The 11,700-nt window shown below is 40.4% G+C and overlaps 2 protein-coding genes across 2 annotated transcripts in view; both read left to right on the top strand.

The window, feature by feature from the left end:
* The window catches only part of LOC137642281 (uncharacterized), a 13,033-nt gene extending 7,299 nt beyond the window's left edge, over positions 1-5,734 (top strand). The window contains exon 2 of the mRNA XM_068374809.1: positions 4,217-5,734. Within this exon, the coding sequence (XP_068230910.1) occupies positions 4,313-5,719 (1,407 nt within the window). The 5' untranslated portion in view covers positions 4,217-4,312 and the 3' untranslated portion in view covers positions 5,720-5,734. The remainder of the gene's footprint in view (positions 1-4,216) is intronic.
* A 128-nt stretch (positions 5,735-5,862) lies between these two features.
* LOC137643347 (coiled-coil domain-containing protein 8 homolog) lies at positions 5,863-11,328 on the top strand. The gene is made up of 4 exons (XM_068376179.1): positions 5,863-6,704; positions 7,713-8,644; positions 9,218-9,894; positions 11,230-11,328. The coding sequence occupies exons 1-4, from the start codon at positions 5,863-5,865 to the stop codon at positions 11,326-11,328; spliced, it is 2,550 nt and encodes an 849-aa protein (XP_068232280.1).
* Positions 11,329-11,700: the final 372 nt, after the last annotated feature.

Here is an 11,700-nt window from a genome sequence, read left to right as displayed (position 1 = left end):
ATTATTATTATTATTATTATTATTATTATTTGCTAAGCTATAACTCAAGTTTGAAAAGCAAAATGCTATAAGCCCAGGGGCTCCAACAGAGAAAATAGGGTGCTACTATAGCGTGAGGTCTACCGCCATATGTCGCCTACCCAGGTGGAGAGTGAGGTCTACCGCGTGACCAGCGTGAGACGGCCTTGCCCAGAGCCCCGTACCTAACCATGGAACATGTGAACTGCCCAAATCCATAAAAAACTTAACCTGTCCACGTGACCTGCCCATATAAAAGGAAGCAAATGGAACTCCTAAATACATTTTTAACAAACAGTATTACTCCACCACCTGCTGGTTGTCAATATAAAATGTAAACCAAAGCCTGTGTTACATATGGCATCTGCTTTTTCATACCTTTACACCTAAATGATCACTTTAAAAGCAACGTTAACAATAGATACTGTACTTACATTTTAATAAAAAAATAATTCATGACTGTATGTATAGTATCGGATATTACCTACCTTCGGAAATACCACATAGTCAACAATGGGAAGGCTACTCTGAAAGTTTTGTATGAACATCAACATCATAAAAATAGATATTTTTTATACAAAATATAAAACTAAAAAACAAGAGTAAGAGAAATAAGATAGAATAGGGTGCCCGCGTGTACCCTCAAGCAAGAGAACTCTACCTCAAGACCGCGAAAGACCATGGTTCATTCAATATATTCTTTTCACTCATTCTGGAGACGTTTTTGTGGACCAGCTGTACTCTCTCTCTCTCTCTCTCTCTCTCTCTCTCTCTCTCTCTCTCTCTCTCTCTCTCTCTAAGATAGATAGATAGATATATTTACTCCCATATTACTGTTGTGGGCCCAAGAAATGGCCCTGAGGGAAACCTTCACCTTATCTGATTTTCATCCGATAGTCCCACCCTTTCTGCTCTTAATGGCTTTTCTCGAAGTGCTCAAGGTCATGGTTTATGGGCTACCGTTAGATCCTCTCCAGACGTTCATTAAGCGTCTTTTCCATATCGTCTGTTTGTGATCCGTCTCTTTTGGTTATCTTAAATTTATGTAGCGTTTTTTTTTTAGGTAATTTTCTACAGTTCATTTCGGCGTTTTGTTTGGACTTCGATAAAGCCTTTGTTTTTTCCGTATATATATATATATATATATATATATATATATATATATAAACGGAAAAAACAAAGGCTTTATCGAAGTCCCAACAAAATTTAGGAAGACCTTTTCTACATCTCGATGTTTTGTTGGGACTTCGATAAAGATCTCCAGCCCTACAGTGCTCAGAAACTTGGGGCTGTGACCTCAAGAGCTATGGGCAATGTGTGTTTGTGTGCGCGCGGTCAGAAAAGGTCGAGGCTTAAAACAAGCATTTGTTGTTTTCCTCACATGTGCGACAATAACATCCCCTCCCCCCCCGCTTCCCCCCCCCCCTCTAGCAAACTTCCCCAACACTTGACAATTTGATATTGTGTACTTACTTTTTGAGGTCTATGACCTGGAGTCAGAGAGGCCTCGACCGGAAATACTGGGCGGTCAATCTGGGTGAGTGCGTGTGTTTGTGTACTTGATTAAATATGATAGGAATAATTTGATTGACATCCATGAAACTGAGGAAGATCTTGATGTTGCCTATGAATGAATTCAGTGTGTTTGAAGTCGAAGCTATCATTAAAAAAATCTACCGAATAAAGGCCGTAGGCATGTCCTTCCACTTCCGTATGTTTATGGTCTTTCTGTGCCAGTCCACGCCCGCATATATATATATATATATATATATATATATATATATATATATATATATATATATGGCGTAAAAATCACAGGAAAACGTGATGCTCAGATGCAGAAGAACCACAGGGAAAATGAAAATACGAAATATACGCTTAAGTCCTGACTAGTTTCGTGATACTTCTTCAGAGGACTGATGAAGAAGTATCACGAAACTAGTCAGGACTTAAGCGTATATTTTGTATTTTCATTTTCCCTGTGGTTCTTCTGCATATATATATATATATATATATATATATATATGATAAATTTTGCACATTTAGAAGTGATTTTCATATTCCAATAAGCCATATATTTTTGATACATTAATGTCTGGATTCTCTTAACGACCTCGGGATCAGAGCCCCAGGCGAAATCACTCAAAGACTATAGTTACTGACCGGTCAGGTTTCGAACCCTGGTCCAGGATACTTGTATGCCATTGACCCTACTACTCAGCTGAGTTGTAAGGTCAATGTCATACAAGTATCCTGGACCAGGGTTCGAAACCTTGCTGGTCAAATACTATAGTCTTTGAGTGATTTCGCCTGGGGCTCTTATCCCGAGGTCGTTAAGATAATCCAGACTTTAATGTATTAAAATGTATGGCTTATTTGATATATATATATATATATATATATATATAGAGAGAGAGAGAGAGAGAGAGAGAGAGAGAGAGAGAGAGAGAATGTGTACGTGATTTCTTTCTTCACTGTGTGCGTTATACCAGCATCTTAGGTATACTACAACTTAAAAACACCGCTGGAAGTAGTCAAATTGCACACACACACACATTGTTTATATACACACCGCTTCTTTAACACGTCCTGATAATTGCTGAAGTATTTTCCCAAATGATTTCGGTTTTTTTTTTTATGAAATCGATGTAAATTGATATTTTGTATTAAGACTAACCGTGACCTAAAGTGGATGAAATCTATCAGTTAATCATCAGGCTTTGTGGGGTGGTCATTTACGGAACATGGCCCCAATTTACGTGTATTGTATTTGATTTTGTCCCCTGCCCCACATTGAACTTTCTGAGACACCCTTATCCCGATTTTATTCATTAAAATATTATATTTTTAATTCTTTATAACGATTCTTAGTTGAATTCTATTTATTTAGCATTCCGGCAGGTTGCAGGTTCCTCGTTGCTCTCTCCACAACACTGTGATTATGGGCACACTACTAGAAGAAGCGTAATAGATGCAACGCGCTGTAATCAGCAGGAAATTCATTGTCATTACCCCCTACACAGATAGCAGTTTACATACTTTTACCTCTAACTTTAAGGGCCTTTCTAATTTTCTTTTTTTACATTTGTTTCACTAAATAAGAATAATCCTATTTTCTTTAGGTCTTCCTCGTATGGTTGTTGTAGCTCAATTACTTCATTCCTTTCTTTTCTATATTCCTGGCAAAACAACAAAAATGTGTATCAAATCTTCCTACTCATTTTCACAAAAATTACAGTTTACATTCCCCCATTGTATCTATTTACAATATTTAGTTTTAACGTATTAGTTCTATGTCATTGTTTCTAAATTTTCTTAATTCATTACAGCAAAATATTCTCTGTAGTATCTTGTGCCTCCCTACACAACACAAAAAGTCTATCCTTATCATTCCTGTTTCTAAAATTTTCTTTAAATTCTATCATATTGAACCCTGTTTTCATAACTATTACTGCCTCATTAGTGTTAAGTTCTCCCATGTAAGCTCTTCTCTTCTGCCATTACTATTCACAAACCTCAGGTTCAGGGATGATGCATAACCTTTGCAACGGCGCCTATATAGTTTATCTTCCATCTCATGATGCTAATGTTCTGCGTGTATTCTCACTCATGGTAGGCCTATCCAGTGAAGTGATGAGCGGAACAAGTTGGATATGGGTGGCCTCCGAAGAAGCTATATCTAACAATGCATGTGGAACCTTTATTTTCAATGTAGAGAATTTATTGGCAGGTGCTAGAAGACAGGGACCTATTAAAACCATCAGATATATATTTAAAGAATAAAGATTTTAGTTAAATCTGTGTATATGTAAATGTTAATTCATACTCATATGCTCAAAATGTAAAGAAAGTTAGTTTAGTTTCTGTATTGTTTGTATTGATTACTAATTTGCCAAATAGTTCCTTTTTTTATTTTTGCATTTGTATTGGTTATGAATTTTCCAAATTATTTTCATTTTGTTTTCTTTATACCCCCATTAAAATTCTTCCTTTGTGCTTTCCAATAATGTGAATATATCAACATTTTATAATATATTGGTCAAGCTGTTTGTTGATATATATCTATAGGCCTACATGTGTTGAGAAATTTCAAGTGTCCCAGATTTCTATTCTTACAATCTGGCAACCTTAGGCTAATGGAGACTTCTATTTTTATGTCATTTTTCAAAATCTTTCATTGTCCTATTTTTTCTTTCAGGACAAACAACACTTATCTTGAATTCATCTAAAATTTGAAACAACGAACTTAGAGCATCGACGTCCGGTTGACTTCACGCAACGTAGAAAATCTAAAATGGTGGCTCCTTACAAAACAGAAAGACCCACTTATGACCTGATCTGTGTCTCGGTAGACACGGATCGCAACCAGCCCCGCAAGTCCCAAAAGATCACGAACACCTGGCCAATGGATGACAGGCTTAGCTATGATACCAGTATTCAGAACAATGATCATCTCTTTCCTACCGGTGTTCTGGGGAGAAGAACCCGCTTTGACCAGATGAAGACGTGGGCGAACAATGTCAAAACCAGACTATCCAGTGGACGAAGATTACGTGCTCTTCCAGTAAGGGCAATAGATAGTAGCAGTTTTAGAGCGGAGATGGTATATGTCCGTCCGTTTTCAAGGCCAAGAGATAGCAGTAGTTTTAGAGTGCAAATGGTGGTATCTGAGCATCCGTTTTCAAGGTTAAGAGATAGCAGCAGTTTTAGGGACCAAATGGCATCTGGCCGTCCATTTGTAAGGCGAAGAGAGGAGTATAGCAGCAATTCTAGAGTGCAAATGGTGTCTGATCGCCCGGTTTCAAGACCAAGACAGGAACATACCAGCAGTTTTAGATCACAAATGGTATGTAATTGTCCAGTTTCAAGGCCAGGAGAGGAACATAGCAGCAGTTTTAGAGCGCAAATGTTATCTGATTGTATGGTTTCAAGACCAAGAGAGGAACTTGGCAGCAGTTCTAGAGCGCAAATGGCATCTGACCGTCCGTTTGCAAGGCGAAGAGAAGAACATAGTAGCAATTCTAGAGTGCAAATGGTGTCTGATCGTCCGGTTTCAAGACCAAGACAGAAACATATTAGCAGTTTTAGATCACAAATGGTGTGTGATTGTCCGGTTTCAAGGCCAAGAGAGGAACATAACAGCAGTTTTAGAGCGCAAATGGTGTCTGATTGTCCGGGTTCAAGGCCAAGAGAGGAACCTAGCAGCAGTTCTAGAGCACAAATGGTATCTGATCATCCAGTTTCAAGACCAAGACAGGAACATAGCAGTTTTAGAGCACAAATGATATCTGATTGTCCGGTTTCAAGGCCAAGAGAGGAACATAGCAGCAGTTTTAGTGCGCAAATGGTGTCTGATTGTCCGGTTTCAGGCCCAAGAGAGGAACTTACTAGCAGTTCTAGGGCGCAAATGGTATCCGATTGTCCAGTTTCAAGGCCAAGAGTGGAACATAGCAGCAGTTTTGGAGCGCAAATGGTATCAGATTGTCCAGTTTCAAGGCCAAGAGAGGAACATAGCAGCAGTCCTAGAGCGCAAATGGTATCAGATTGTCCAGTTTCAAGGCCAAGAGAGGAACATAGCAGCAGTTTTAGAGCGCAAATGGTATCAGATTGTCCAGTTTCAAGGCCAAGAGTGGAACAGCAGCAGTTTTGGAGCGCAAATGGTATCAGATTGTCCAGTTTCAAGGCCAAGAGAGGAACATAGCAGCAGTTTTGGAGTGCAAATGGTATCAGATTGTCCAGTTTCAAGGCCAAGAGAGGAACATAGCAGTTTTAGAGCGCAAATGGTATCAGATTGTCCAGTTTCAAGGCCAAGAGAGGAACATAGCAGCAGTTTCTAGAGCGCAAATGGTTTCAAATTGTCCAGTTTCAAGGCCAAGAGAGGAACATAGCAGCAGTTTTAGAGCGCAAATGGTATCTGATCGTCCAGTTTCAAGGCTAAGAGAAGAACATAGCAGCAGTTCTAGAGCGCAAACGGTATCAGATTGTCCGGCCTCAATGCCAAGAGGGGAACATAGCAGCAGTTTTAGAGCACAAATGTTATCTGATTGGCCAGTTTCAAGACCAAGAGAGGATCATAGCAGCAGTTTTAGAGCTCAAATGGTATCTGATTGGCCAGTTTCAAGACCAAGAGAGGATGATAGCAGTAGTTTTAGAGCGCAAATGGTATCTGATTGTTCGGTTTCAAGGCCAAGTGAGGAATATAGCAGCAGTTCTAGAGCGCAAATGGTATCTGATTGTCTGGTTTCAAGGCCAAGTGAGGAATATAGCAGCAGTTCTAGAGCTCAAATGGTATCTGATTGTCCGGTTTCAAGGCCAAGTGAGGAATATAGCAGCAGTTCTAGAGCTCAAATGGTATCTGATTGTCTGGTTTCAAGACCAAGAGAGGATGATAGCAGCAGTTTTAGAGCTCAAATGGTACCTGATTGTCCGGTTTCAAGACCAAGAGAGGATGATAGTAGTTTTAGGGCACAAATGGTATCAGATTGTCTGGTTTCAAGACCAAGAGAGGATGATAGCAGTAGTTTTAGAGCGCAAATGGTATCTCATTGTCCAGTTTCAAGGCCAAGAGAGGAACATAGCAGCAGTTTTGGAGCACAAATGGTATCAGATTGTCCAGTTTCAAGGTCAAGAGAGGAACATAGCAGCAGTCCTAGAGCTCAAATGTTATCTGATTGTCCAGTTTCAAGGTCAAGAGAGGAACATAGCAGCAGTTTTGGAGTGCAAATGATATCAGATTGTCCAGTTTCAAGGCCAAGAGAGGAACATAGCAGCAGTTTTGGAGCGCAAATGGTATCAGATTGTCCAGTTTCAAGGCCAAGAGAGGAACATAGCAGCAATCCTAGAGCTCAAATGTTATCTGATTGTCCAGTTTCAAGGCCGAGAGAGGAATATAGCAGCAGTTTTGGAGTGCAAATGATATCAGATTGTCCAGTTTCAAGGCCAAGAGAGGAACATAGCAGCAGTTTTGGAGCGCAAATGGTATCAGATTGTCCAGTTTCAAGGCCAAGAGAGGAACATAGCAGCAGTCCTAGAGCTCAAATGGTATCTGATTGTCCAGTTTCAAGGCCGAGAGAGGAACATTGCAGCAGTTTTAGGGCGCAAATGTTATCTGATTGTCCGGTTTCAAGACCTAGAGAGGAGCATAGCAGTAGTTTAAGAGTGCAAATGGTATCTGATTGTCCGGTTTCAAGGCCAAGAGAGGAACATAGCAGCAGTCCTAGAGCTCAAATGTTATCTGATTGTCCAGTTTCAAGGTCAAGAGAGGAACATAGCAGCAGTTTTGGAGTGCAAATGATATCAGATTGTCCAGTTTCAAGGCCAAGAGAGGAACATAGCAGCAGTTTTGGAGCGCAAATGGTATCAGATTGTCCAGTTTCAAGGCCAAGAGAGGAACATAGCAGCAATCCTAGAGCTCAAATGTTATCTGATTGTCCAGTTTCAAGGCCAAGAGAGGAACATAGCAGCAGTTTTGGAGTGCAAATGATATCAGATTGTCCAGTTTCAAGGCCAAGAGAGGAACATAGCAGCAGTTTTGGAGCGCAAATGGTATCAGATTGTCCAGTTCCAAGGCCAAGAGAGGAACATAGCAGCAGTCCTAGAGCTCAAATGGTATCTGATTGTCCAGTTTCAAGGCCGAGAGAGGAACATTGCAGCAGTTTTAGGGCGCAAATGTTATCTGATTGTCCGGTTTCAAGACCTAGAGAGGAGCATAGCAGTAGTTTAAGAGTGCAAATGGTATCTGATTGTCCGGTTTCAAGGCCAAGAGAGGAACATAGCAGCAGTCCTAGAGCTCAAATGTTATCTGATTGTCCAGTTTCAAGGCCAAGAGAGGAACATAGCAGCAGTTTTGGAGTGCAAATGATATCAGATTGTCCAGTTTCAAGGCCAAGAGAGGAACATAGCAGCAATCCTAGAGCTCAAATGTTATCTGATTGTCCAGTTTCAAGGCCAAGAGAGGAACATAGCAGCAGTTTTGGAGTGCAAATGATATCAGATTGTCCAGTTTCAAGGCCTAGAGAGGAAAATAGCAGCAGTTTTGGAGCGCAAATGGTATCAGATTGTCCAGTTTCAAGGCCAAGAGAGGAACATAGCAGCAGTCCTAGAGCTCAAATGGTATCTGATTGTCCAGTTTCAAGGCCGAGAGAGGAACATTGCAGCAGTTTTAGGGCGCAAATGTTATCTGATTGTCCGGTTTCAAGACCTAGAGAGGAGCATAGCAGTAGTTTAAGAGTGCAAATGGTATCTGATTGTCCGGTTTCAAGGCCTAGAGAGGAAAATAGCAGCAGTTTTGGAGCGCAAATGGTATCAGATTGTCCAGTTTCATGGCCAAGAGAGGAACATAGCAGCAGTCCAAGAGCTCAAATGGTATCTGATTGTCCAGTTTCAAGGCACAGAGAGGAACATTGCAGCAGTTTTAGGGCGCAAATGTTATCTGATTGTCCGGTTTCAAGACCTAGAGAGGAGCATAGCAGTAGTTTAAGAGTGCAAATGGTATCTGATTGTCCGGTTTCAAGGCCAAGAGAGGAACATAGCAGTAGTTTTGGAGCGCAAATGGTATCTCATGGTCCAGTTTCATGGCCAAGAGAGGAACATAGCAGCAGTTCTAGAGCTCAAATGGTATCTGATTGTCTGGTTTCAAGGCCAAGAGAGGAACATAGCAGCAGTTTTATAGCGCAAATGGTATCTGATTGTCCAGTTTCAAGGCACAGAGAGGAACATAGCAGCAGTTCTAGAGCTCAAATGGTATCTGATTGTCCAGTTTCAAGGCCAAGAGAGGAACATAGCAGCAGTTTTATAGCGCAAATGGTATCTGATTGTCCAGTTTCAAGGCACAGAGAGGAACATAGCAGCAGTTCTAGAGCTCAAATGGTATCTGATTGTCCAGTTTCAAGGCCAAGAGAGGAACATAGCAGCAGTTTTATAGCGCAAATGGTATCTGATTGTCCGGTTTCAAGGCACAGAGAGGAACATAGCAGCAGTTCTAGAGCTCAAATGGTATCTGATTGTCCAGTTTCAAGGCCAAGACAGGAACATAGCAGCAGTTCTAGAGCTCAAATGGTATCTGATTGTCCAGTTTCAAGGCCAAGAGAGGAACATAGCAGCAGTTTTATAGCGCAAATGGTATCTGATTGTCCAGTTTCAAGGCACAGAGAGGAACATAGCAGCAGTTCTAGAGCTCAAATGGTATCTGATTGTCCAGTTTCAAGGCCAAGACAGGAACATAGCAGCAGTTTTGGAGTGCAAATGATATCAGATTGTCCAGTTTCAAGGCCTAGAGAGGAAAATAGCAGCAGTTTTGGAGCGCAAATGGTATCAGATTGTCCAGTTTCAAGGCCAAGAGAGGAACATAGCAGCAGTCCTAGAGCTCAAATGGTATCTGATTGTCCAGTTTCAAGGCCGAGAGAGGAACATTGCAGCAGTTTTAGGGCGCAAATGTTATCTGATTGTCCGGTTTCAAGACCTAGAGAGGAGCATAGCAGTAGTTTAAGAGTGCAAATGGTATCTGATTGTCCGGTTTCAAGGCCTAGAGAGGAAAATAGCAGCAGTTTTGGAGCGCAAATGGTATCAGATTGTCCAGTTTCATGGCCAAGAGAGGAACATAGCAGCAGTCCAAGAGCTCAAATGGTATCTGATTGTCCAGTTTCAAGGCACAGAGAGGAACATTGCAGCAGTTTTAGGGCGCAAATGTTATCTGATTGTCCGGTTTCAAGACCTAGAGAGGAGCATAGCAGTAGTTTAAGAGTGCAAATGGTATCTGATTGTCCGGTTTCAAGGCCAAGAGAGGAACATAGCAGTAGTTTTGGAGCGCAAATGGTATCTCATGGTCCAGTTTCATGGCCAAGAGAGGAACATAGCAGCAGTTCTAGAGCTCAAATGGTATCTGATTGTCTGGTTTCAAGGCCAAGAGAGGAACATAGCAGCAGTTTTATAGCGCAAATGGTATCTGATTGTCCAGTTTCAAGGCACAGAGAGGAACATAGCAGCAGTTCTAGAGCTCAAATGGTATCTGATTGTCCAGTTTCAAGGCCAAGAGAGGAACATAGCAGCAGTTTTATAGCGCAAATGGTATCTGATTGTCCAGTTTCAAGGCACAGAGAGGAACATAGCAGCAGTTCTAGAGCTCAAATGGTATCTGATTGTCCAGTTTCAAGGCCAAGAGAGGAACATAGCAGCAGTTTTATAGCGCAAATGGTATCTGATTGTCCGGTTTCAAGGCACAGAGAGGAACATAGCAGCAGTTCTAGAGCTCAAATGGTATCTGATTGTCCAGTTTCAAGGCCAAGACAGGAACATAGCAGCAGTTCTAGAGCTCAAATGGTATCTGATTGTCCAGTTTCAAGGCCAAGAGAGGAACATAGCAGCAGTTCTACATCACAAATGGTATCTGACCGTGGCAGGCGATTGGCCCCAACACATCGCACATCTTCCTACGATACAATCCTGCTGTCACGAGCTTCGTTTTGGGCTAACCAAAGGCCTCGAGACTTATTAGACTCTTGGTTTACAGGTTTGCTTAGGCCTTCCTCGTCGCTATTAAGGCCAGGAGCACTGGATTCTTATAACCTAGACCCAGTTGGTTTGTCTTTTTCATTGGCACCACAGGAATTGCATAGGCCTACCTAATCGTCCTCTTAATCGAGGTGAATTTGATTTTTGACATTTACGGGATATGACATGAATATTATATGGTATCTGTTGTTAAAGATGCTTACGGGTAAATGCATTTAGGTGTTTTTTAATGTGATTCATGCTATTTTCTCCAATATCTTGCATTAGATGTTACTGAAAATTTAGTTATGTTTTAATCATATAGTTTCACTGCTTTATAATCTTTATTGTTACTTTTCCCTTTTAATTATTAGATTATTTCTAAGATGTTTAGGCTAGTCTCGTGTTTTATAATAAGATATGTGAATGTCTTTAGTAAATATAACATTATTTTAAAATCTATGAAAGTGTCTGTTTAAGATAAAGGTTAAATAATCTGGCAAAGATTTTTATCAATAACATGTGTCAAAACAATGCTTCTTCTGACGTGTTGAAGTTTCAACTTATAATATGGAATAAATACTAATGTCTTTGTGTGGTCGTTTATTTTCTTTCTCCATACCTCCCATCAACTGTTTGTTTATTGTATTTTTCAAGGGATCACAATTCAACGTAAAATGCAGTTTTTCTATGTTTACAGCTGATTATTTTAATACACTGCAGATCACAGTTCAAAAGTCATCTAGATCACTGTTCTGTATGAAGACTTGGCGTCTAGAATTTCTTCCTTTATTGATATTTGAGACTTGTTATTGTACGTAATCTCCTGGGAAAATATTGAGGATTTGCGGAAGGTGTTATTAGGAATTGTCATCATATACCTATTATATTCTCCAAAGATATCTTAGGGTAGCAGAAAACCCAAAGAAGGCTACATACGTTAAATTTGAGTCAAGTCTTTGAGAGATTAATGCCTCCTACACGCAAAAGAAGAGTAAAGTAATAACCGAACTATGTCGTGCACGAGAAATCAGAGCAGACAGAGGTGAAAAATAGCAGGTATCTAGAAATACTGAACTGTGATTCTTTTTTAAAGCTATATGTAATAACCATAAGCTGATAAACCTAATTTACGCACCAATAAGAGTAAGTAATTACCATCCAAGAGGGAAATAAATTTTTCTGGAGAAACCT

The sequence above is a fragment of the Palaemon carinicauda genome, chromosome 6 (assembly GCF_036898095.1).
Source record: "Palaemon carinicauda isolate YSFRI2023 chromosome 6, ASM3689809v2, whole genome shotgun sequence".
Lineage (NCBI taxonomy): Eukaryota > Metazoa > Arthropoda > Malacostraca > Decapoda > Palaemonidae > Palaemon > Palaemon carinicauda.
The sequence above is the reverse complement of the archived record's forward strand: the minus strand, read 5'-3'. Positions and strand labels throughout refer to the sequence as shown.

What these genes read in the sequence shown, in the direction of transcription:
- LOC137643347 (XM_068376179.1), top strand. Translation starts at nt 5,863, where the DNA reads ATGGTTTCAAATTGTCCAGTTTCAAGGCCAAGAGAGGAACATAGCAGC. An exon ending in TCTGATTGTCCAGTTTCAAG is followed by an intron (nt 6,705 to 7,712) that starts GTCAAGAGAGGA and finishes TCCGGTTTCAAG; the next exon opens with ACCTAGAGAGGAGCATAGCA. An exon ending in AGCTCAAATGGTATCTGATT is followed by an intron (nt 8,645 to 9,217) that starts GTCTGGTTTCAA and finishes CTGATTGTCCAG; the next exon opens with TTTCAAGGCCAAGACAGGAA.